The sequence below is a fragment of the Balaenoptera physalus genome (assembly GCF_965194825.1).
Source record: "Balaenoptera physalus genome assembly, chromosome: 2".
Classification (NCBI taxonomy): domain Eukaryota; kingdom Metazoa; phylum Chordata; class Mammalia; order Artiodactyla; family Balaenopteridae; genus Balaenoptera; species Balaenoptera physalus.
Window position 1 is genome coordinate 91,629,187 of NC_138883.1, and position 27,548 is coordinate 91,656,734.

Genomic DNA, 27,548 nt, shown 5'->3' on the forward strand with positions numbered 1-27,548 from the left:
TCTTGGAATGTATCCCCTGCGGAAAAGGGGGGACTACTGTACAATATTATTCACTATAGTCACCATGCTGTACATTACATCCCCATGACTTATTTATGATTGGAAATTTGTACCTACTGACCCTCTTCTCCCATTTTGCCCACCCTCCAAACCCTCTCCCCTCTGGCAACCACCGGTCTGTTCTCTATTTGCTTTGTTTTTTTAGATTCCACATATAAGTGAAATCATACAGTATTTGTCTTTCTCTGTCTGACAGTTCACTAAGCATAATGCCCTCAAGATCCAACCAGGTTGTCACAAATGGCAAGATTGCATTCTTTTTTATGGCCAAGTAGTATCATTGTATGTATGTACCACATCTTCTTTATCCATTCATCTGTTGATGGACACTTACGTCGTTTGGCTGTCTTGGCTGTTGTAAATGATGCTGCAGTGAACATAGGCACACGTGTATCTTTTCAATTAATGTTTTCATTTTCTTTTGGTAAATATCCAGAAGTGAAATTGCTGGATCATATAGTAGTACTGTTTTTCTTTTTTTGAGGAATCTCCATATTGTTTTTCCATAGTGGCTGTACCAATTTGCATTCCCATCAACAATGCATAGGGTTTCCCTTTTCTCCACATGCTCACTAACTCTTCTTGGTCTTTTTGATGATAGCCATTCTAACAGGTATGAGGTGATATCTCATTGTGATTTTGATTTGCATTTCCTTGATGATTAGTGATGTTGAGCATCTTTTCATATACTTGTTGTCCATATCTATGTTTCCTTTGGAAACCTGTCTATTCAGATCTTCTGCCCATTTTTAATCAGATTGATTGTTTTTTGTTGTTATTGAGTTGTATGAGTTCTTTGTATATTTTGGAAATTAATCCTATTGGATATATAATTTGCAAATATCTTCTCCCATTCAGTAGGTTGCCTTTTTATTTTGTTGATGGTTTCCTTTGCTCTGCAGAGCATGTCAGTTTGATGTAGTCCCACTTGTTTATTTTTGCATATATTGCCACTGCTTTTTGGAGTTTGATCCAAAAAAATATCACTAAGACCAATGTCAGTGAGCTTACTGCCAGTGTTTTCTTCTAGGAGTTTTATAGTTTCTGGTCTTACAATCAAGTCCTTAATCCATTTTGAGTTGATTTGTTTATGGTATAAAGAAAGTAGTCCAGTCTGATTCTTTTGCATGTGGCTGCCCAGTTTTCCCATCACAATTTTTTGAAGAGATTGTCCTTTCCCCATTGTATATTCTTGCCTCCTTGGTTGTAAATTAATTGACCATGTGTGAGTGGGTTTATTTCTGGCCTCTGTATATTGTTTCATTGATCTGTTTGTCCTGTGATGTCAATACCAAACTGCTTTAATTACTATAGCTTTGTACTGTAGTTTGAAACCAGGAAGCATGATGCCTCCAGCTTGTTGTTCTTTCTCAAGATTGTTTTGGCTATTTGGGATCTTTTGTGGTTCCACACAAATTTTAGGAATTTGCTAAGCTACTCCAGCTTTCTTTTGGTTTCCATTTGCATGAAGCATTTTTCCATCCCTTCCCTTTTAGCCTGTATATGTCCTTACATCTGAAGTGAGTCTCTTTAACTTTTCTTGTATTTCCTATTTTTCTGTTGAAGTTCTCTCTGTGTTCATTCATTCTTACTGGTGAGCGTCTTTATGACCATTACTTTGAACTCTTTATCAGGTAAGTTACTTACCTCCCTTTCATTAAGGTTTTTTTCTGGGGTTTTGTCTGGTTCTTTCATTTGGAACATATTTCTCTGTTTCTTCATTTTGCTTGACTCTCTATGTGTTTATTTCTATGTATTAGGCAAAACAGCTACCTCTCCCAGTCTTGAAGGAGTGGTCACAGGAAGACTGGGGTGTGTTTCAGGCTGCTGTCTGTGCAGTGTCCTGGGGGTTGTAGCTTGCCAAGAATTATCTCTTCAGTTGTTTCAGTCCTGTGGGGCCAGAAATGCAAGCCCTCTAGCCACCAGAGCCAGGTGTTCAAGGGGTGTCCCCTGTGTGGACTGTGCACACCTGCTGGGTTTGGTGTGGTGGGGCTGCAGTGGAACACCAGGCTGGGTTTGGCATGGTGGGGCCACCGTGGAGTCCAGGGGTGGGGCAAACGGCTCTAGCAAGGTAGAGGGAGAGTGTAAAAATGGCGCCTGCAAGGGCCAGTACTAGTAAGGTAGAAGAGTACAAAAATGACTCCCGCCAGCACCTCTGTTCCCTGGGAGAGTTCTAACAGATTCTGCCCTTCTGGCAGATGCTTTAAGGTCAGCAAGTACATCTCCTTAACATAAGGTCTAGGCATTTTTCATGATGCTGTTTTTGCACTGGGTTCCTGAGTTGCGTGAGTCTGTGCGTGAGTCCTATAGGAGTGGAATCTCAGGTTCCTACAGCACTTTGTGTCTCCTGGACATAAGCCCCATTAGTTTTCAGAGCCAGGTGTTTTGGGGGCTCATCTCTCTGGTGCAGGTCCTAAGGGTTGGGGCACCTGATGTGGGGCTTAAACCCCTTGCTCCTCAGGGAGAAGCTTTGTTTTTGTGATATTCCTCCTGATTGTAGGATGTCATGCCAAGGGTGAAGGTTTTGGCAAGATTGTGTCTCTACATCTCCTACTCACCTTGATGTGTCCCCTTTATCCTTTGTGTGGGGTGGCTCTTGGGCTAGTTCTCAGGTCTTTTTCAGAGACAGTTGTTCCATATGTAGTTGTAGATTTGGTGTGTCCATGGGAGGATGTGAGTTCAGGATTTCCTGTACCGCCATCTTGAACTGCTTCCAAAATTTTTCTTCTTGGACACTAATATTAAACTAAAAATTTCATAATCTTACAACTTAAATAACCACTACCAAAGAAAATGTCATATGAGTTTAAATGAGCAATTACTACTTTCTTCCATAAACTTTTAAGGACCATGAAAAATGGATGTAATTAGGAATTGTTCTGTTGTCTCTCATTTTTTTCATAATGGATTATGTCATAGATGTAAATTTGTTTATCAAGTCCTCTAGTACTAGGTGGTGCCGCATATCCTGCAGAACATTTCTGTGGTTTATATTTTCCCAGTAGAATACCTCCTGGTTTTTAATTGCAATATTGCATAGTCGGTATGTATGTCCCAGAACAATACCAGTGTTTGTGTACAAGAAATGTATATTTACCTCCTAAAATTGCATTCATTTTAAACAGAATGAGTGGGAAAGGTCTCAAGTTCCAAATATAATTGGTAGATCATCAGAATCATGGTGGAGATGTTTTGAAAAGCCCACTCAGTATCAGTATAGAGAATGTGCTTCTTAGCTGTTGCTGGTGCTAACAGAGTCCCTATTACTAGAAAGAAATTTACTTTTTGTTAACAATTATAGTGATTGGAAAGTAAAATTTTAAGCTTTTCTTTTTCATCCTAACATGATAACTTGTTGCGTATTTATGTGTATTGTTTTACATTTTAGAAATTGGTTGGATTTTTTTTTTAATTAATTTATTTATTTATGGCTGCATTGGGTCTTCGATGCTGCACGTGGGCTTTCTCTAGTTGCGGCGAGCGGGGGCCACTCCTCATTGCGGTGTGTGGGCTTCTCATTGCGGTGGCTTCTCTGTTGCGGAGCACGGGCTCTAGACGCGCAGGCTTCAGTAGCTGTGGCACGTGGGCTCAGTAGCTGTGGCTTGCAGGCTCTAGAGCGCAGGCTTAGTAGTTGTGGCACACAGGCTTAGTTGCTCCGTGGCATGTGGGATCTTCCCGGACCAGGGCTCAAACCCGTGTCCCCTGCATTGGCAGGCGGATTCTTACCCACTGCGCCACCAGGGAAGCCCCGGATGTCTTGTTTTGACATGTACTCCATCAAAATTTTTCCCACTTGAAGTAATGAAAAATAGTCTTCCACTTAGCATTTTTGCATAGAATGTGTCATTTTCAGGAAGAGCTTACTGATATTGAGGGAGATTTTCCTTTATGAGTTGGAATCCTTAATATAATAGGGATGATGATATTCTAGAGGTAGGATGTAGTCCTGGATTTAGGACAAAATGTTAACCTTAAATAGTGGTAGTTCCAGTCAAAGCACACTGAGTTAAACATAAAAGGAAGACTTGAAAGCTGTGAACTATTTTTAAATGTAAATTTCAGGAGACATCATAAGTCTCATCCCTCTCCCTGCAATAGCATTTTGTACATATCTCTCATGGATTGTAGTATTATATTTAGTTGGATACTCATAAGTGCTGCCAAAAGAATTGAATAAATAATGAAACATGGATTTTCAGAGCACAAGTAAACAGAAGAATATGAATCCAGCTCATATTACCTCCTTTCTCTCTTTCTTTGTCTGCTTCTCTCTTCCTTTCTGCCTTACCCTTTCTGTATATTGCTTTTTTCTCTTATCTTAACTAGACATAAGATGTAATTGAAATGCATAAATTTCTGTGCCTCATATTAATGATAACTGCTTGCTTCAGTGTTTCAAAATATGACAGTTTCCCTAGGGGATATGCCATGTTTCCTTACCATATGTGTCTGTCATCATTGTAAAAGGACTTTCGGATTACTCCTGCTTTGAGTCTACCACAATGGTGACCGGAAATATTCCATTTTAATGATTGTGGAAAACTATAATGTTTAAACTATGCATCCAGTCACTTCGTCTCCCAGAAAATTGGTCTGAAGTCTGCCTCTCCTGTTTTGGAAAAACTGCTAATAAACGTGCATTTTGTGGGGATTCCCCCCGCCCCCAGGTGATATGCTTCGTTATATTCAGGAGAGTAAGGAAAGAGCTGCGGAAATGGTAAAAGCAGAGGTATTGCGAGAACGTCAAGAAACCTCCCGAAAGATGCGCAAATACTATTTGATTTGCCTCCAACAGATTTTGCAGGATGATGGAAAAGAGGAAGGGTAAGTTCTGTCTAAACAGTGTGTCCTGAGAGTACCAGGACAGCATGTTGTCATTTTCTAAGCATTTTCCTTAGCCACAGAATTAACTGTGTCTACATGATGAGCCATTAGGGATTAAGAGAGGCTTAACGTCTCTGCTGCCCTAAGTGGTGGCAGAGCATATAGGAAAACAGAAATCCTGGGGCTAAGGAAACTTATTTTTTCCTTTAAACTGTATTAATTTCATATTCTGGAATTCCCCACAGGGCTGAGAAAAAGATTATGAATGCTGCTAGCAAACTTGTTATGATGGCAAAATTGCTGGAAACACCTATTTCTAATAGATCCCAGAGCAAAACTACACAGTCAGGTATGTCAAAATGAGTTACTTGAAGGATTTTTCTCTCCCTCTTTTTTAGATATTTAATATTTCTAGTATGAGAGTAGAGAATGTAAGGAGTGAGAGCTGAGTTATCAAATTGTGTGCATGTTTTACTTAAACTGGAAACCTACAAAAAAAACAGTGTAGAGTTTCCAGTTCAAGTAGGCAGACTGAGCTTACCCACTAGCTTCCTCTTGCTGCTTCCATCCCTAGAAATGATAGAAAAAATTTTAAACAACAGTATAGAAGGAGAAAAAGAAGAAATTATAATTGAGCTTTTAAAAGTTACAACTGATAAATCGGAGGCTGTGAGAAATCCCTGAAAGAAGGCAAACACTATAAACTGAAGATGGAAACCTCAGTTCAAAACTCCCAGAAGATGATAGTTACAAGTGGGAGCAATATTGAAACTGTTCTGCGTGTGAAGGTGGTATGTTCCAGGAGAAGTAGTAAGCCTAGGGGATACCAATGGGGTAATTAGTTGGTGTTCCAGAGCAGCTGAAACCAGGTGGGATTGCCCTCTTTATTTCTCCTTATCTTTCTTCCTGAACCTCAGACTGGGCTAGGTAAGAGCAACAGGAACAGAGTCTGGGAACTGGGCAGTGCTCCAGGTGGCTAGCTACACCGAGGAGGAACGGAGAGCCCAAATGCCCAGAGTACCAGCTATCAGGTCTTTCTACCCTGCTGCTCATTCCTTCCCACTCCACTTCCAGCTCCTTTAAACAAGCAGCAGATACTGTACTCAGGACATCTTAAAGATAAGCATTCAACCAAGAATTACCACATATTTATAGAAAGCCAGCACCATGAAGAAAGATACCAAACTCAAAATAAGACAAAGCAAAAAAAAAAAAAAAAATTCCCAACAGAACTTATACCTAAAGAGATAGAATTAATAGAACAAACAACAGGACCTGAGAATGTTACAAAAATACAGTATTCTCAGAAAGATGTAGGAGGATATTAAAGAGGAAACTAACAATATGCTAAGATATATACTATTTTCAAGGAGAAGATGTAGATACTGATAACTCTAGAGATTGCTAGAAAAATACAAGTTTAAGTATGTGTATAAAAATTTAAGGCTAACTAATAAAGAAATAGAATATATAATTTTCAAAGTAGTAGGGGAAAATCTTGGAAGAAAACGTTTCAATCTAATGATCTAGAAAGAGGAAAAATACATGTAGAAAGCATGGGTAAATAGAAAATAATAGTAGGTTGAATCATCAGCAATCACACTAAATGTGAACTGGTTAAACTCACTTATTAAAAGACCACAATTTTCAAACAGTTTTAAATATTCTAGACATATGTTATTCCAGATAAGAACATTGTCAAAAATTCAAAATAAAGGAGCTGGAAAGTGATATATCAAGCAATGCATTGTTGATATTAGATAAATTATAGAGTTAAATACAATATTAGGTAAATTAGAGTTAGCATTAAACTGACCAAAGTGATAGTTCATAATGATAAAGGAGCAACCTCCCAAGAAGCTATAAATGAATTCTTTCTGTTCATAATAAGATAACTTTAGAATATATGAATCAAAAGCTGATGGAAAAACGTGAAAAAAATTAGTAAATTCCCAGTCACACTGGGGGAATTTGAACATATCTGTGAGGAAATGGGGTTTTTGCACTTCTGGAAAGCCTGAAGCAAAGACTGTTCAGGAATTCCCAAGTTTGATGTTGGTAAACGTTCTTCAAATAAAAGCACAAGGATTATTTGTGTAAATTTTGGAATGGCGATGTGAACCTTGGCTATAAAAGGGCAGTGGCATATAACAAGAAAAGAGTTTTCTAGATTTGGGGCAACTGCAAATAATGAACAATGTCCCCAGCAGAAACAAACCCTTTTCAGAGACTTTAGGGACCAAGGTACCCTACTTTGAGATATGATGCCTCTGATTCTATGCTGTGTGGCTGTTCTGCTTCTGATCAGATTTAGTGTCTTAGCTAATTAAATCAGAAACTATTTTAGCTTTGAGAAAAAGAGAGGAAGTGTGTGAGAGATGTGTGTGTGTGTGTCTGTCTGTCTGTCTGTCTGTCTTGGGTCGGGTGGGTTCTTCCAGCAAACTTTCTCCATCAGAAACTCCATATTTGACATCAGAGCAAGACTGGAAATGTTGCAGTTGGCTCTTGAAATGCTGTACCAACTATTACAGAAAATAATACATCAGGTGGATAGCAATAATAACATATTAGATTTCATTAACAAAATTATTCAGCTTTATCTAATAGATATATGTAAAAGAATATTTTTAACTGTCCAGCATTGATGTATTTTCTTTGAGAATGATTAAAATATATATGCATCCCTTGGAAATATATAAAAACATAAATTTCTTTCTCCTCTTTCAGTGTTAATTTTCTCCTAATTTTGTTTTCCCTTAATTTTTGTTCCCTTGTATACAATAGTATTGCCTCTGACTTCAGAGATGTTGACTGGAGTTGAAAAATCAAAAAGAAATGATGTGAATCAGAATATATCATGTCAGAGTGAAAGCAAATCAAACGGTATAAAAACTATCCCCAGAAGTATGTGTGACCAAGTTCCTAAGAGGAGGGCTGCCTGTAACTTACAAAGACGATTAGAGGATGCAGAGCACGGGGGCAGAAAGCATGAGGGTTCCAAAGAGTCACATCCAGACTTTCAGTTCGGGGATAACAGTCACAAACACCTAGAAATTTTGCCAAGGAATGTTTCTCCTGAGTTTGTTCCTTGCAAAGGTGAAAGAGGCTTTGGTTTGCAGAAGAAGATAGACGTCCTCGGTGATACTGGCTCTGAATCACTCCAGCACTCAACTGCACACCCTTTTCTCAGATCCTTCGGAAATAAACCCTCACCTAGATATACCCCTAGTCTTTCTGAATCCGAGTCCACGCATATAACTTTTCGAAGTCCTAATGAAAGACTTGGTTTAAAAGTATACAAGGGTAATCCACTAATGGCAAGTGAAAATGCTGCATCTGAGAAAAGTCAAAGTTTGGGTGTTAAGGAAACTCCAGTAAAGGATGGAGGGGACCTCAGTGACTCTGTAGGCTGGCATTCCAACAGTGCCGCTCTACCCTGCAACAGTCATGAAGTGTCATTTTTGCATGATAGGCCACAAGAAACTCTGGATATGCTCGACAAATCTGTAAATTTCAAACAGTTTTCAGCAGCAAGTTTTCCTTTAGATTCAGAGAAAAACAGTATGATTCATCAACCTATGAAATGTCAGAGCGGTCATACTCCAAACCTGTCAGAAGAAACCACGTATTCCCCACCAGGGAAGATCAGCATGACTCTTGGAAACCCACCTCATCATAAGGCTGATATATTAAAGTCAGATTTCAAAAAACTGAGCAGTACAGTACCATCTGCAGTGTGTCCACAACCTTCAAGAAAATTAATTGCTCCTCTGTCTAACCAACAAGATAGTGGCTTTGATAGCCCATTTGTCAATCTAGACTAACTGTTATACAGTATTTAAGAAGAATCATTAATATATTGATAAGAAAACTGGAAGGGAAGACTTCATACTGAAAAATATTTGTGGATTCTGCATATCTTGAGATGTTTTAATAATGTCTGACTATCATATGAGTAAAGTATTCTCATAAAAGTACTTGAGATGTTAAGGTTGCCTAAGTCTTCTAAAGGCCTAATCGTGTATGTGAAATCTGCTTCTGTGTGGCGCTTGTATTTGGTTGCTAAACAACCTATTTTTGTACTTATAAATTAGCTCTCTGTGCAGTGTTAAATTATTTAAATAAACTTGCATATGGTCTGTAGAATTGTTATGAATTATTTTTTAATTCATAATGTAGAAATGTTATATTGACATAATTTGAAATTCATCTAGAAAAACTCATAAACCTTGATGATTCGTATGTATGATCAGCCAGATTTAATTTTTGAAATTAGCCATGTTGAATGAGGCTATAGATTTACTCTACACGTAGTTTTCCTGGAAATCTCTACTCAGGATTTTTATTAATTTATTTATTTATTATTTTTGGCTGTGTTGGGTCCTCGTCTCTGTGCGAGGGCTCTCTCCAGTTGAGGCAAGCGGGGGCCACTCTTCATCGCGGTGCGCGGGCCTCTCACTATCGCGGCCTCTCTTGTTGCGGAGCACAGGCTGCAGACGCGCAGGCTCAGTAGTTGTGGCTCAAGGGCCCAGTTGCTCCGCGGCATGTGGGATCCTCCCAGACAAGGGTTCGAACCCGTGTCCCCTGCACTGGCAGGCAGATTCTCAACCACTGCGCCACCAGGGAAGCCCTCTACTCAAGATTTTGATCCTTGCTTTCAGTTAGTGGAAAAGAAGTATTGCAAGGATTGCCACAAGATACATAGCTGTGTCCTGGCTTCATTATTTCAAATATTAGTCTGAATTTTTTTAGTTGGCATTTGCGTTATTTCAAATCTCCTGTGACACCCAGAGACTTTCTTTGTCTCTTTTATGGCTTCATAGTCTTTCCTTCATCTGAAGCATTACTTTTTTTTTTTTTTTTTTAAGATTCTGCCTACTTTATACTAATGATTGTCGACAAAAATGGTATTATCTAATACAGTATTTTATGACTTTGTTGGGGAATATTTTTGGACTTCACAATGAAAATGGACTAGGTCCAGAGAGGTCAGACATCCTGCAATGCATGGGGCAGTGAAGCATCTCAGTAAGTTGGTTCCCAACCTAGGAGTCTTTCAAGATGCCACACCAGTCGTTCACATAGATGAAAAATCTGATTATAGTGATCAGAACTTGGAACTTCATTATGCTTGTGAACACCAAATACTTTTGTATGGTTTTAATAGAGACTGACTTTTTCAGGAATATAACTGCTAGGAAAATGGACAAAAGATTGCATTTTGTCTTGCTTTGGAATTTGACTGGTTCACTCTTTTGGGAAACTCACATTACAGTGGCAAAGGTCGTTGAGGAATTTAAGTTGCTAACTTAGCGCATTTATATCAGTCAGCATTTAGAGCTGTCAGTTCGGGATCTGGTGCTGACTACTTCATTTCATCTTCTAGTCTAGCTGTGTCTGAGCAGTGGCATTTTGAAAGACATGTGATCTTACTCAAAGTTTACTTTCAAATTTCTTTTTTCCTGAAGGTGTAGGTAGGTTATATCATCATTAAGTTTTGTCTTAAAATGGGTTTTACAAAATACTTAATATTAATGAAGGTATTGGGCTTTATAGAGGTAAAAACCACTGTTTTAGAAGGATGATGTAATTACTACTACTACTACTACTACTACTACTACTACTATAATAGTCATAATGACTTTTTCACGAAGACCTCCTCACTTGGGTTACTCTAACAGCAGCCAGAATGGTCCTTCCACTTCTAATTGCATCACCCTCCACACCACCTCCACCCACCTTTTGAGTGCTTTTTCTGAAATGAAAATCGGATCGTGTTACCTCCCTGCTGTGTGGTACTTCATCACTATCTGGTATTCTTTTTTTCTTTTTTTTAATTTTTGAATTTTATTTATTTATTTATTTTATTATTTTTTAAAAAATTTATTTATTTTTATTTATTTATGGCTGTGTTGGGTCTTTGTTTCTGTGCGAGGGCTTTCTCTAGTTGCGGTGAGTGGGGGCCACTCTCCATTGCGGTGCGTGGGCCTCTCACTATCGCGGCCACCCTTGTTGCGGAGCACAAGCTCCAGACGCGCAGGCTAAGTAATTGTGGCTCACAGGCCCAGTTGCTCCGCAGCATGTGGGATCTTCCCAGACCAGGGCTCGAACCCGCGTCCCCTGCACTGGCAGGCAGACTCCCAACCACTGTACCACCAAGGAAGCCCTATTTATTTTTTTATACAGTAGGTTCTTATTAGTTATCCATTTTATACATGTTAGTGTATATATGTCAATCCCAATCGCCCAATTCTTCGCACCACCACCCCCCCCCCCACCACTTTCCCCCCTTGGTGTCCATACATTTGTTCTCTACATCTGTGTCTCAATTTCTGCCCTGCAAACCAGTTCATCTGTAGCATTTTTCTAGATTCCACATGTATGTGTTAATGTACGGTATTTGTTTTTCTCTTTCTGACTTACTTCACTCTGTATGACAGTCTCTAGATCCATCCACGTCTCAACAAATGACCCAATTGCGTTCCTTTTTATGGCTGAGTAATATTCCATTGTATATATGTACCACATCTTCTTTATCCATTCGTCTGTTGATGGGCATTTAGGTTGATTCCGTAACCTGGCTATTGTAAATAGTGCTGCAATGAACATTGGGGTGCATGTGTCTTTTTGAATTATGGTTTTCTCTGGGTATATGCCCAGTAGTGGGATTGCTGGATCATATGGTAATTCTATTTTTAGTTTTTTAAGGAAACTCCATACTGTTCTCCATAGTGGCTGTATCAATTTACATTCCCACCAACAGGGCAAGAGAGTTCCCTTTTCTCCACACCCTCTCCTGCATTTGTTGTTTGTAGATTTTCTGATGATGCCCATTCTGACTGGTGTGAGGTGACACCTCATTGTAGTTTTGATTTGCATTTCTCTAATAATTAGTGCTGTTGAGCAGCTTTTCATGTGCTTCTTGGCCATCTGTATGTCTTCTTTGGGGAAATGTCTATTTAGGTCTTCTGCCCATTTTTTGGATTGGGTTGTTTGTTTCTTCAATACTGAGCTGCATGAGCTGTTTATATATTTTGGAGATTAATCCTTTGTCCGTTGATTCCTTTGCAAATATTTTCTCCCATTCTGAGTATTGTCTTTTCATCTTGTTTATGGTTTCCTTTGCTGTGCAGAAGCTTTGAAGTTTCATTAAGTCCCATTTGTTTATTTTTGTTTTTATTTCATTACTCTAGGAGGTGGATCAAAAAAGATCTTGCTGTGATTTATGTCAAAGAGTGTTCTTCCTATGTTTTCCTCTAAGAGTTTCATAGTGTCCGGTCTTACATTTAGGTCTTTAATCCATTTTGAGTTTATTTTTGTGTGTGGTATTAGGTAGTGTTCTAATTTCATTCTTCTACAGGTGCCTGTCCAGTTTTCCCAGCACCACTTATTGAAGAGGCTGTCTTTACTCCATTGTATATCCTCGCCTCCTTTATCAAATATAAGGTGACCATATGTGTGTGGGCTTATCTCTGGGCTTTCTATCCTGTTCCATTGATGTATATTTCTGTTTTTGTGCCAATACCATACTGTCTTGATGACTGTAGTTTTGTAATATAGTCTGAAGTCAGGGAGCCTGATTCCTCCAGCTCCGTTTTTCTTTCTCAAGAGTGCTTTGGCTATTCGGGGTCGTTTGAATTTCCATCCAAATTGTGAAATTTTTTGTTCTAGTTCTGTGAAAAATGCCATGTGTAGTTTGATAGGGATTGCGTTGAATCTGTAGATTGCTTTGGGTAGTATAGTTATTTTCACAATGTTGATTCTTCCAATCCAAGAACATGGTATATCTCTCAATCTATTCGTATCATCTTTAATTTCTTTCATCATTGTCTTATAGTTTTCTGCATACAGGTCTTTTGTCTCCTTAGGTAGGTTTATTCTTAGGTATTTTATTCTTTTTGTTGCAGTGGTAAATGGGAGTGTTTCCTTAACTTCTCTTTCAGAGTTTTCATCATTAGTGTTTAGGTATGCAAGAGATTTCTGTGCATTAATTTTCTATCCTTCTACTTTACCAAATTCATTGATTAGCTCTAGTAGTTTTCTGGTAGCATCTTTAGGATTCTCTATGTATAGTATCATGTCATCTGCAAACCAAACTATTACAATTTAAATCTGTGTAAAGGGTGATGTCAGAGAGGAGGGAGGAGCCCCATAAATGTCATTGTCACATAAATCCCACTTCATCATGGTTTTAATCTTTTTTATATGCTGCTGGGTTTTTGCTAACATTGTGTTACGGATTTTCATGTGCATGCTCACAGGGGATATTGGTCTCTAGTTTTCTTGTGATATCTCTCTTGCTTTGATAAAAAGGTAATACTGGTCCTATAGAATGAGTTGAAAAGTTCCCCTGCCTCTATTTTATGAAAGAAGTTGTGTAGGATTGCTATGATTTCTTCTTTAAATATTGGATAGAATTCACTGGATAAAGCCATCTAGCTTTGGCTTGTGTTTGTGTTTGTGTTATGTGTAGGAAGGGAGGGGCAGATTTTTAATAGTAATTTATTTATTTTTCTTGTTATAGAGCTATTAGATTTTCTTTTTCTTCCTTAGTCTTGGTAGTTTGTGGGTTTTAAGGAGTTTGTTCGTTTTGTCTCAGTTATCCAATTTGTTGATATAAAGTTGGTCATAGTATTCTCTTATAATCCTTTTCATTTTTGTAGGGTTGGTAATTAATGTCCCCTCTTTCATCCCTGATTTTAGAATTCTGTGTCATCTGTTAGCCTAGCTAAATTTTATCAATTTTGTTGATTTTTTTTTCGCAAAGAACTTTTGGTTTCTTTGATTTTTCTCTGTTGTTTTTGTTTCCTATTTCATTAATTTTTCCCCTCTAATCTTTATTTCCTTCCTTCTGCTCGCTTTAGGTTTAATTCACGCTCCTTTGTCTATTCTTAAAGTGGAAGTTTAGAGTATTGATGTGAAACCTTTCATTTCTAATATAGGTATTTAAGCTGCTGAATTTCCCTCTAAGTACTGTTTAAGCCATACTTCATAAATTTTGATATATTGTATTTTTGTTTTCATTTAGTTCAAAATATTTTCTAGTTTCCCTTGTGATTTCTTTTTTGACCCATGGGTTGTTTAGAAATATGTCACTTCATTTGAGACTTGTTTTTTGGCCTAGCATATGAACTATCCTGGAGAATGTTTTACATGCATCTGAAAAGAATGCATATTCTGCTCTCATTTGATGGAGTGTTAAAAAGTGTCAGTTAGGTCAAGTTGGTTGATAGTATTGTTCAAATCTGCTATAGCCTTGCTGATTTTTGGCCTACTTGTTCTGTTAGTAATTAAGACTGGCACAAATTGTTAATTTGTCTGTTTCTCATCTTGATTCTATCAGTTTTTGCTTCACGTATTTTGAGACTGTTTTTAGGTGTATATACCTTTATATTTGTTACATTTTTCTTATGTATTAGCCTTTTATCATTATAAAATCTCTTTTTATCTAGTAATATTTCTTAAAATTCACTTTGTTAGATATTATTACAGCCACTCCAGCTGTCTTATGATTACTGTTTGCATGGTATATGTTTTTCTGTCCTTTCTCTTTTAACCTATTTGTGTCTTGATTTGAAGTTGGTCTCTGAAAGACAGTGCATTGTTGGATCTTGCTTTTTTTACACAGTCAGACAGTATTTGCTTTTGGATTGGCGTTTTAGTCCATAAAATTTAATAAAATTAAGGTTGGACTTACATCTGCCATTTTGCTTTTGGCTTTCTCTATTCTTTGCTGTCTCTATTTCTCCCCTGTGATATATGTCTGCTTTTTCTATATCTTATGCCTTTTTTGTTACGGGGTTGCTCATTTACTGCCTTCTTTTGTGTTAAACAAATAATTATTAGGGTATCATTTTAACTACTCTTGAGTTTTTACTATTTTTTAAGTTATTTTCTAAGTGGTTATTCTAGATATTACAATAGGCATCTTAACTTATTACGGACTACTTCAGATTAAAATTGACTGACTTCTGGTAGAATATAGCAACTTTATTCTGGTATAGCTTTATTTCCTTCCCCTTTCTTTGTGCTATTAATTGTCATATATATTACATTTATATATATTATTATATATATGTGACAACAATACCATTATAATTATTGCTTTATACAATGTCTTCTAAAAAATTTAAGAGAAAAAAAGAAAAAAATATATATATTCCTTTATATTTACCCACATATTTACCATTTCTGCTGTTCTTCATTTTTTTCCCATGGATTCAAGTTACCAAGTCTGTTGTCATTTCCTGTCATCTGAAGGACTTCCTTTAATATTTTTGTGTAAGGTAAGTATGCCAGCAACAAATTCTCTCAGTCTTTATTTTGTACTATACTTTAAATTCATTTTTGAAGGATAATATTTGATGGATTTAGAATTCTCTGTTGGCATTTTCCCCCCAGCCCTTTGAATATGTCATTCCACTGCCTTATGGCCACCATGTGTTTGATGAGAAGTTAGCTGTGAATTGTATTGTTTTTCTATTTGCAGTGAGTTATTTTTCTCCTACTGCTTTTAAGATTTTCCCTTTGGCTTTCAACCATTTGAGCATGCTGTGTCTAGGTGTGCATTTGTTTGTGTTTATCCTACTCAAGGTTTGTTGAGCTTCTGGGATTTGTAGATTAATATTTTTAGCAAACTTAGAAGGTTTTTTGGCCATTATTCCTTCCATTATTTTTTTCTGCCCTTTTTTTGTTCTCCTCTCCTTCTGAGGATCTCATGTATATTGATACGCTTGCTGTTGTGCCACAGGTCTCTCAGGCTCTGTAAATTTTTCTTCAATCTTAATATCTTGTTTTCAAATTGGATAATTTTTATTTATCTGTCTTCAAGTTTGTTGGTTTTTCTGCCATATCAATTCTCCTGTTGAACCTATCCAGGAATTTTCATTTCAGTTATTATACTTTTTGATTCTAGAATTTTCATGATTCTTTTTTATAGTTGCTATTTTTTTTTTGAGATTCCCTGTTTGAGTCATTGAGTCATTGTCATAATTCCCTTTAATTCTTTAATCATTGTATCCTTTAATTTTTTAAAACAAATTTACAATAGCTGCTTTGTAGTCTTTTATTATTATTATTTTGGTATGAACACTTAACATGAGATTTACTCTTTAAAAAAACATTTTTAAGTTCATAATCAGTACTGTTAACTATAGGCACACTATTGTACAGCAGATCTCTAGAAGTAATTCATCTTGCATAGCTAAAATTGTATACCCTTTTGACCCAACTCCCCATTTCCTCCTCCCCCTAGAAACCACCATTCTACTCCGTGTTTCTATGAGTTTGACTATTTTAGATATATAAGGAGAATCATGCAATATTTGTCCTTCTGTGAGTTGTAGTCTTTGTTTATTAAATTCAACATCTGAGCACACACATAGTTTCTCTTGACCGCTTTTGTCTTGAGTAAGGGTCACACTTTCCTACTTCTTATATACTTCATAAATTTGCTGTAAAATGGAGATTTTATGTAACATATTGTAGCATCTCTGAATTTGACATTTGTTCCTTTGAGGGTTGTTGCTACTATTTGCTTGTTGTTGCTGTTTTGTTAGCTTTGTAATTTGCCTGGACTTAATCTGGAAAATCTCTTCCCTGAAGTATGTGTCTGCTGATTTTTCTGCTCAGTTATTTTAATTTGAATTTTTAGTTTTTAAGCGTGGCTTTTTAGGGGATGCCTCTGCATCGATGTAGTTTAGTGGTCATCCAATGATTGGTAAGAGATTGTGCTCAAAAACCTTGAGTCAGTAAGTCTTTCACCCTCGGATGATTTATCAGTGGGTGTGTGGAGCATGTATTCAAAGTTCAGGCAGTGTTCTAGTCTCCTCCCACTTTTACTTTCCCCTGAGCCTTTCCAGGGTACTCATCCTCTCTGTCAGCCCAGGGATATGTGAAGAGCTTGGGCCCTCTTAGGTTTCCCTCTGTAGGTTTCACCCGCTACCAAAAGTAAAGTGTTTCTATGAAACCTTTCTTAAGCCAAATGGCATGAAGTGAGGAAGCAGTTACCTTACCATCTTGCCAGTGAGCACACAAGATAAACTGAGATCAAGCACAGATGTTCACAGACACCATTCAAAGCTATGGCGTTTTGATGCTCAGGTACTGAGTGTAGTTGGTATGGAAGGAGCTTGGCAGTGTCATTCTCGCTACTTGGGGTGTTTGCTGCCTCTGTAAGGGCTTGCTGCAAAACAAATGCTGAATGCTGTTTTTTGCTTTTCACCTATTTTCATAAAAGTGAAAGTCCTCTTTGGATTTCTTTCGGTTAAACGAAAACAGGTGCTAACCAAGTCTTTTGTAAAATGAAGTGGTGTAAAGCAAACTTTTCGAAAAAGTGGGAGATACTGGTATATGCACGCAGCCTCCCACTCATTTGCAGACTTTCTCCCTGCAAATTTTAAAATTAGTCTGCCCATATCTTGTCCCAAATTAGACCACAGTTTCAGGCAAGCAGAACTGTAGACTTTCCTTGTTTTTCTCCCCCTAATTTTGCTGTTTTTTCTCACGATTACCACTGGGCATGGGCTCTTTGCCTTCCATGCCAGATCAAGTCTGCTCACTCTGCCAGAGAAGCTGTTGGTTTTCACTGCCATCCCTACCCTGTTAGCACTTCCGCACCCATCAGGCTGGGGAGCAGAATGGGAGTAGCTCAGGTAAGAATGCCTCAGAGTCCCACTCATCTTCCAAAGTTCAGTAGCTTCTCAATTTATTTTTCCCTTTGGTTTATTTCCAGAGCCCTGAAATGGTTGTTTTTGACTATTTTTTCCAGTGTTATAGTGATTTTAGGGGGAGGAGAGGGACTGATGACCTCTTCACTCTACCAGAAGTTCTCTTATTATAAGTATTGGTGTTCAATCTCAAAATACTTATTTTTCCTCTAATTTTGTTCAGTATTTTATCTTGAAAAATTTCACAATCTATAGAAAATAAACACCTGTGTACTTTTCATTTAGATTTACCAATTGTTAAATTTCTACATTTGCTTTATATTTATTTGTCAATATACATACATATGCATATATGTAATATATAATTTTTTCTTAACCATGAAAGTTAGTTGCAGACACCATGACAATTCATTCTTAAATACTTCAGCATGCATCTCCTAAGAACAAAAGCATTTTTTTACATAAATACAATCATATTTAGGAAATTGAATATTGATAAACATATACACAATCTATATTCAAATTGTGCCCCATATCACAATAATGGGTTATACTTTTTTTTTTAGATCTTTGCTGTTTGCCTTCAAACCGAGGACTCATTGCTTTTCTTCCACTATGAAAAATGCTCAGCCATGAATTTTCACTCACCAAATATTTATGAAACATAACAATTGCTTGTTGATGTTCTAGGGGGATTCAACAGTTACTGAAACGGATGTGTTTCTATCCTCGTTAATTCGCACATTCTAGTTGGAGGAGACATTATATATACATAATTTATGTAGTACTTTAGAAGCTGGTAAGTGCTATGGGGAAAAATAAGGCTAAATAAGAGGAAGAAGGAATGGGAGGGTAGAGGTCATCACAATTTTAAATGGAATAGAGGGGTTAGGTTACACTGATATGGTAACGTTTGGGTAAAGATTTGAAGGAGATGAATATAGCTTCACCATTTTTAGATTGTCTACTTCTGAAGTTGTTATTACATATAATCCCATCCTCTGTCTCTCTTAACTGTTATTTTGTGTATTTTTATCTCTTCCTGTGCTGCTCTGTGGAATCCTCAGTGTCATCTTCCAGTTTGCTAGTTCTATCTTTGTTTATTACATTTGTTGGGTTTTTTATTTCACGTCCAAGATTTCTAGTTGGTGTGTTTATACCTACACTTTTTGCTTCTTTTGTTTAGTAATCTTGTTTTAAAAAAATATTCTATTTCCTTATGTTTTTAGAGACTTAAAATACTTTAAAGTTACTTCTAGAGTAATTATTGATATCACTTGGGAGTGAGGTCATATTCAAATTGTTGCTTTTGTTGCCCTTTGTAGAATTAGTTTCCCCATGTGTATGGAATTCTAGGTTGCAGTCTAACTCCTTCTGAGTTGTTTCTCACCATCCTGTCTAGATTTTTGTGGTTGCTTCCACCTGGACCCTTGGGTCCCCAGTCTAAGATCAGGTCTTATATAGGTGGTTTATGATCCATTAGGGTTATTCTAAATCTAGTCACTGAGCCAGCAAGCAGTTTGGCCCAGGTCCTGGCTGCAAAGCTCTGCCTGTATCCTCCAGGCTCTCTAGGTGCACAGCTTTTATATAAACTGTGGTCTCAGGTAGTGATTGTAGTTTTTCAATCTCTACTTGGGAGCTCTACTTGGGTTACTAGTTTAAACAGTTATCTTGTCCTTTGTCCCCTTCAAGTAGGATGCTTTTAGTCCTTGCTATTCTGAGGAACTCCTGGCCACCTCTACTGCTTTTGGATCCGGAGGAGGTAGTACATTACTTTGAAGTCCTCAGAGATATCTTGTTTGTTTTTTTTTTTTAATGTCTTTTTTCTCTATATTTTCCCAGCACTGCTATGCTGGCAGATGTTGGGTACTCCCCCAGTATTAACTTACAATGCCATCAGTGACCTAAAGTCTGCTTTGCCATGAACTCTGTGACTTTTGGCTATTTTCTTAGCATCTCTGGGCCTCAGTGTCTGCTCTCATTAAGGTTCAGGTACATCTCACAACTGGCTAATGATTCAGGTAAATTACATCTAAGAGTACATGAAGGAGAGTAGTGGGAAATACAGCTGGAAAGGTAAATGGAAGCTAGATCATGGGTGGTCTTGAATCCCAAAGCCAAAGAATGAGAAATATAGTTCATAAAAAGTGGAGAGTTGTTGAAGGTTAGGTAGCATGATTTAGAGAGATTAGTGAGGCCATGCTGTAGGGGGATTTGCGAGGAGCAGAGGAAATAGGGAAGGACAAGAGGACAATGTCCTGGTATGTTTAGGTAGGAACAAGGACAAAGCCAGGGTAGAAATAGTTGTGAGGAAGAGGTGACAAGATTGAGAATATTACAGCAACAGGTTTAACCGGATCTGCTGCCTGACTGAATACAAGGTCAAGGGAGAGAAAAGCACCAAAAGGGGTTTAGAGCCTGGGTGATTGTGAAGATTATTGTGCTATCAACAAGTATTGGGAAATCAGGACATGGTGAGTTTTAGTGGCTGTGCCTTCCATTGAATACTGCAGTGCCTGGTCCTTTGGTGGATACACTAATGATAACAAAACTATACAGACTCTAACTTCATGCTGACCACTGGCCAAGCACTTCGTTAGCTCATCTAATCCTTACATCAGTCTTTTTTTTAAAATTTTATTTATTTATTTATTTATGGCTGTGTTGGGTCTTCGTTTCTGTGCGAGGGCTCTCTCTAGTTGCGGCAAGTGGGGGCCACTCTTTATCGCGGTGTGCGGGCCTCTCACTATCGCGGCCTCTCTTGTTGCGGAGCACAGGCTCCAGACGCGCAGGCTCAGTAATTGTAGCTCACGGGCCTAGTTGCTCCGCGGCATGTGGGATCTTCCCAGACCAGGGCTCGAACCCGTGTCCCCTACATTGGCAGGCAGATTCTCAACCACTGCGCCACCAGGGAAGCCCCCAGTCTTTTGAAGTAGGCTTCATCTGGGCACTTTTTTTTTTTTAATTGAAGTATAGTTGATTTACAATATGGTGTTAGTTTCAGCTGTACATTATAGTGATTCAGTTTTTTTTTTCTTTCAGATTAAATTCCATTATAGGTTAATACAAGATATTGGGTATAATTTTTTAGGCTAACAGTAAGTCCTTCTTGCTTATCTATTTTATGTATAATAGTTTGTATCTGTTAATCCCATACCCCTAATTTTCCCTCCCACCCCTTCCCTTTGGTAACCATAAGTTTATTTCTGTGAATCTGTTTGTTTTGTATATACATACATTTGTATTATTTTTTAGATTCCACATGTAAGTGATATCATATACTATTTGTCTTTCTCTGATTTGTTTCACTAAGCGTAATATTCTCTAGGTCCATCCACATTGCTGCGAATGGCAATATTTCATTCTTTTTTTATAGCTGAGTAATATTCCATTATATGTACATACCACATCTTCTTAAGCCAGTCATCTACTGATGGGCACTTGGGTTGCTCCCATGTTTTGGCTATTGTAAATAGTGCTGCTGTGAACATTGGGGTGCATGTATCCTTTTAATTAGTGTTTTTGGTTTTTTCCAAATGTATACCTAGGTGTGGAATTGCCGGATCATAAGGTAGTTCTATTTTTAGTTTTTTAAGGAACCTTCCTAACGTTTTCCATAGTGGCTGCACCAATTTGCATTCCCACCAACAGTGTATGAGGGTTCCCTTCTCTCTGCATTCTCTCCAGCATTTGTTATTTGTAGACTTTGATGATAGCCATTCTGACAGGTGTGTGGGTGATGCCTCATTGTGATTTTCATTTGCATTTCTCTAATTAATTAGCTATGTTGAACATCTTTTCATGTGCCTGTTGGTCACGTGTATCTTCTTTGGACAAATGTGTATTCAGGTTTTCTGCCCATTTTTTAACTCAATTGTTTGTTTGTTTTTTGATATTGAGTTGTATGAGCTGTTATATATTTTGGATATTAATCCCTTGTTTGTTGTATCATTTGCAAATTTTTCTCCAATTCTGTGGGTTGTCTTTTTGTTTTGGTTTCTTTTGCTGTGCAAAAGCTTTTAAGTTTGATTAGGTCCCATTTGTTTATTTTTGCTTTTCTTTCTTTTGCCTTGGAAAACTTATCTAACAAAATATTGCTGTGATTTATGTCAGAGTGCTTTGCCTGTGTTCTCTTCTAGGAGTTTTATGGTGTCATGACTTACATGTAGTTCTTCAAACCATTTTGAGTTTATTTTTGTATGTGTTGTGAGGGAGTGTTCTAATTTCAGTGATTGACATGTAGCTGTCCAGCTTTCCCAACACCACTTGTTGAAGAGACTGTCTTTTCTCCATTATTTATTCTTGCCTCTTTTGTCATAGATTAATTGACTACAGTTGGATGCGTTTATTTCTGGGCTCTCTATTCTGTTCCATTGATCTATATGTCTTTTCTTGTGCCAGTACCACACTGTTTTGATTACTGTAGTTTTGTAGCATAGTGTGAAGTGTGGAAGGGTTATGCCTCCATTTTGTTCTTTTTCCTCAGATTTGCTTTGGCAATTCTAGGATTTCTGTGGATTCATATAAATTTTAGGATTATTTGTTCTAGTTCTGTGAAAAAATGTCATTGGTATTTTGATAAGGATTGTATTAAATCTGTAGATTGCTTTGAGTAATACGGCCATTTTAATAATATTAAGTCTTCCAATCCAAGAACATAGGATATCTTTCCATTTCTTTGAATCATCCTCAGTTTCCTTAATCAATGTTTTATAGTTTTCAGAATAGATCTTTCACCTCCTTGGTTAAGTTTATTCCTAGGTTTTTTGGGTTTTTTTAATGTGATTTTACACAGTATTTTTTTTACTGTCTCTTTCTGATATTTCATTGTTAGTGTATAAAAATACAACAGATTTCTGTATATTAATCTTGTATCCTGCAAACATGCTGAATTCATTTATTAGTTCTAATAGTTGTTGGGTGCAGACTTTAGGGTCCTCTATATAGAATATCACGTTATCTGCAAATGGTGACAGTTTTACCTCTTCCCTTCCAATTTGGATACCTCATTTCTTTTTCTTGTCTGATTTCTGTCACTAGGACTTTCAATACTATGTTAAACAGAAGCGGTGAGAGTGGGCATCCTTGTCTTGTTCCTGAATTTAGTGGGAAGGCTTTCAGCTTTTCACTGTTGAGTATTACTTTTTGGGTAAATGAAATTGAGACTTAGGTTAAATAATTTGCTAAAGGTTAACACAGCTAACACATGGCAGAGCCAGAAGTCACACCCAGGTCTTTTTTTTTTTTTTTTTTTTTTTAATAAACTTTTCACTTAAAATAGTTTTAGATTTACAAAAAGGTTGTAACGATAGTACAGAGTCTCCATATACCTCTCACCCAGATCCCCCTATTGTTAACAACATCCAGCATGATGTATTTGCCACAACTAAGGAACCAATTTTATCTAGCTTTTTTTTCCCCTTTTTTGATTTACTCCAGGGCCCGTGGTCTTAATCCCTATACTGTCTTTATTTGGATTGGTTTACGGGTGAGTTGGAATTCATTTTAAAGGGGAGTTCTTTCCTCTTTCCTCTCCTTCCACTTTTCCGCCCATGCTCCCATGAAAGAAAATGAGTTCAGCAGGCTTCTCCACATGTAAAATTTGTTTAACTTGCTTTCTTGGTAGGATGTAGAATAAAACCAGGTCTTTAGTGCAGATTTATGGACTAGGACATTATATAGAGGTCATGTTGCAACTCTGAATTACCAACACAACTGGAAAACCCATAATACAATGAACCATCTTTTGTAATTTTAAAATTCAACCAGTAGTGATTCATCTAAAAAGAAAAATTAAAAGACATTTAGAAATTTCTTAGCAGTAAATATGCCATTTGAAAACTTCTTGATATTATTATAACAACATTTTTCCTTAAGGACCAGAACAGGAAATTAATTAGAAATCAAAATGGTGAATGGCATTGAAGAGAAACTTCTTTATTTTTAAAAGTAACATAAATGGAATGGCTTCTTCCATAAAATTCAGGAATAATATGGAAACTCTGAGATCAAATTAAATCTTGTGCTCTTGAAAATGTTATCTAATGAGTAAATTGAATAGAACTAACAAAAAATGTGGTTTTAAAAATTGTTTTGTTTTGATTCAGACATAGTCCTTGCCTGAAAGATTTTGTTTTCTCACAACAAATTTGATTTTGCAATTTTATTAATCATGTTGCATACATTATGTACTGGACCAAATTCTGCTTCCTATACTTCTCTGACCTTATGAACCCTAGAAATTCAGTTCATTTGTAAATATAAGAACATAGGGTGAACCTAGTTCATGCATTAACACAATGGCCCTATAGGTATTAATGGGGTTCATTGGCTGTCGGTGAGTCTTTCCAGAGATTTTTTTTTTAAATGTACAGTTTCACAATCTAGTCTGCAAAGTCTCCAAGACTTTGATTATTCATTAAACAGTTACTTTGATTCTTGGATGCTGAAGTATTCACATATTAGGTTTATAACCTTCCCAGGAATGAATTCAAATTTCTGTTTTAACTGGCTAAAAGTTTTTCAAAATTCTTACCTGCTGGGTTTCTTAAGGCTTGGCTCATGTATAAACACAAAGTAATAGCATATGCTTTGGGGTTACCTATAATGGACCAGTTACCATATTAAGCTCCGTGCTTCAATTTTGTCACAATCCTTCCAACAGCCTTTCAAAGTAGGTTTTATCATCCTCATTTTACAGAGGAGAAGGGAGATTGCAAGACATGAAGTGACTTACGCAAGGACTCTCGTCCTGTGGCTGAGCAGATATCCAGAGTGGCCACAGAGTTACAGCAAGGTGGCTATGAGCCCATATGCTCACCAAGCATTGTCTATAAACCAAAACCATACATCTCTAACATTGATACTCCTTCTTCTCCCTGAATATATGTAGATGTTACTGTATCATAAATTAGAGGCCTCCATTCTAAAAACGGTTAGGAGTTGCTGCGGTGTCCCAAAAATGCTTTCTTAAAACCAGATTAGGTCTGCACTGAATAGCTCAAATCCAGTTAGTCCAACAGACTTTTCTCAGGTTAGGAGACTGAGGTAGTGATTAGGATCAGACTTTGGAATCAAAAATGGTTCGAATCTTTATTCTGTCACTGATCAGTGAACTTAGAGTTCACATATGAAAATGGGTATATTAGCTGACACTTGATTGTAAAGCCAACATTACTACCTATCTCTTCCTTGTTGGCAGCAAGGAGGGGGCTCTGTTTCTTCTCCTTATGACTTAGTCTCAGTTCTAGAGTCGACTCCTGTTTGGTGTGAGCTAATCACAGTGGCCCCAATTCCTGTTTTCTCTGATTGGTTTAGGGGTGGACCTACGATTCAGTTCTGGACACTGTGATATAAGGGAAGGGCTAGAGGGCTTCTGGAAAATGTTTCTGCTTAGGTCGTGCCCTTTCCATACTGGAAAGGAGAACTGACCTACAATGACAAATGTGCAACTTCTAGATCAGTGGTGAGAGCCACTTTCTAGATATCTCACCTACTGAAAGCAAATTGTCATCTTCCAGTTGCCTTCTGAATAAATGTGGTAGGAAGTTTACTTTTAAAGGTCTTTTCCATGGAGCCAATCGAATTATTTACATATATTTAACCACTCTGAAGCAAAAAACGAGCACCAGTAGAAATTCCGAACTTGCTCAAAATCAAAACATGTAAGATTAACCCAAGAGGCTTCCTTAGGAGAAATGAAAATTTCTGTTGTTCTTGGAAGAAGTCTTCAAGGATTATAGAACCAAACACCTATGGGTATGGGCACCATAAGATAAAAAAAGATCTCAGAAAAATGAATATGTTTGGTCTCTAAGCTCCTCAGAGTAATTAACATGTTGCTGTAGCTGACAAAATCTGTGGCCAAATAGATAGAAACTTGCAAGTTGAAAAATTTTGAATCCTCTGACTTCCCACCTCTGCCTAAGACTATGAGCAAACAGCTGCTCTCTTCCTCCTTCCCATCAGCCTGCTTAGAGTCAGACTCCCAGAGAAGGTGCAGAGATAAGTGGCAGAGGGGCCAAAACCCAGCGCCAGACTTAGCTTTCAAAACGTTCCACGTGATGAAGGCTCAATTCAGAACACCCCCTTGGCCAGAGAAAGGGTTTTGGAAACAGCAGAGTGGCTAACATTCTTCATTCTTTTGTGCTCATTTTCCAGCAAGGACAAATATTTGATTATATAATGAAGAAGTTATGTCTCCTGGCACCCAAAGAACTGACCTACAATGACAAATGTGCAACTTATTAAGCAAATTCCATTGAGCCTGCAACACGTACTAGTCATTTTCTCAAGACACGTAGTTGCTTTACACCAAGAGCCCTTTCCCAATGCTTCCAGCTGGCAAATCTCACTCTCTTTCGGATCCATTACTTCGTAATCACACAAAGCTTCTCTGTGGGTTTTTTAAAATAGAAAATAACTTGATGTGCTCTCATTCCCCTGTGCTGCCATGATTCTAGAGACCATAGATAATCATTTAAGCCCAAACCCATAACGTACATTTCTACTGGAGAAAAACCAGAGAAAGAGAGAGTTCCCTCCCTGATGTCTCTCATATGTATTGCCTTCTCTGCCGTGGGTGCAGCTTTGTTTTCTTGATTGAGATGCACATCCTAAGCAGAGATGTCTGGTTTCTATTTAAATGGCTACAAAATGTGTTCCCTTTGTTCTGGAGTGCTCACTAAAGCTAGTCCAGAAAACTTGGCTCTATATGTTATTGGAGTTTTTCCTTTCCAACAAAACACGTGGGATGGATGGTCGTGCCAATGGTGAGCACAATCGCTGCAGCTCATTAAGTTAACTGGCACAAGTCCTGTGTTTGCTGAGGAGGAATAGAATCATAAGCGGAAATACCTCTACGGGGAGTAGCACGTCGCTGTCATAACAGGTTAAGCTTTGGAGAGGCTTAGGAAAGAGATAAGGATTGCAGTAGCTGTCTGCTCTGTGTATTTTACCTGTATCCACGGATGTGTTGCGGTTGTAGTAGATAGAATGATCAATATATATGGTGAGAATTTGTTCATAAGCGAGTTTATATTGTATTAAAAATACTAATATACACAAATGGTAGGTTGGATGCTACAAGATGTATAGTGAAAAGCCTCCTTTCCAGCTCTGACCCCAGTTCCCTAGTTCTCCACCTTGAAGCAGAATCTGTTACTCTGCAGTCTATGTACACAGGTGTACGTGCATATATAGCCCTTATTTTACATAAGTGGTAGCATATTATATTCACTGTTTTGTACCTTCCTTTTATATCAAAAAATTTAAAGCAAGTGCATGAACAACAAATTGTCATGTTTTTTTAATGCTCAAAAATAATGAAAACCTGAAAATAGTGAAAACTGGATTAAAAAATCAGTCACATAAGTATGGGATGGTTCTTCACAGATAATTTATGACTGGAGTGTAAGGTGACTTTCCAGTGGGGACAGCCATCCTTACCCCAAGGTTGGATGGAAGCAACCTGGCAAAGGAAGACAAAGCTAAACATAGGTGTCCCCTGCTAGTCTTCTCTTCCTCCTACTGTCCTACTCTGTCCCTTCCTCCACACCTTCCCCTCTGTGCCTTTTCCACCATCCATCCTGCTTGCCCACCCCTCTTCTACAGATCACTCACTCAGTTCTTTTCATCCACTCTTTACTACCCCCATCTCTTCCACCAGGCCATTCTTCTGGATTCCTTGACTAGTGCCCTTCCTTGCTTTTGAGGTCTTCCTTCTTTAATTGGAAGGCAGGAGCTGCCTGTGATATTGGAGGTCATGAGAAGGACATTAAGGGTCACAGCAGGCTGGGTCTGAAGAGGGTGACATTGAGCTGGTGTGAAGAAGGGGGTTCAGGGGCTGGAATCAGGACTGCCTTCCACTGCCTTCCCCGCCTGCTCAACTGTAAGAAGTAGTATTATCTGCCAGGGTTCAACCAGAGAGGCAGAACCAGTAGGAGAGATAGAGAGGAAGGTAGGTAGATAGGTAGGTAGATAGATAGATAGATATTA

At 37.8% G+C, this 27,548-nt stretch overlaps 1 protein-coding gene across 6 annotated transcripts in view; it reads left to right on the forward strand.

The window, feature by feature from the left end:
- CEP152 (centrosomal protein 152) overlaps nt 1-27,548 on the forward strand; it is a 119,594-nt gene that overhangs the window by 86,534 nt on the left and 5,512 nt on the right. For all 6 annotated transcript variants that reach the window (XM_082452984.1, XM_082452983.1, XM_082452986.1 and 3 more), the window contains 3 exons: nt 4,728-4,884; nt 5,130-5,233; nt 7,669-15,170. In XM_082452984.1, the coding sequence (XP_082309110.1) occupies nt 4,728-4,884; nt 5,130-5,233; nt 7,669-8,708 (1,301 nt within the window). In that variant the 3' untranslated portion in view covers nt 8,709-15,170. The remainder of the gene's footprint in view (nt 1-4,727; nt 4,885-5,129; nt 5,234-7,668; nt 15,171-27,548) is intronic.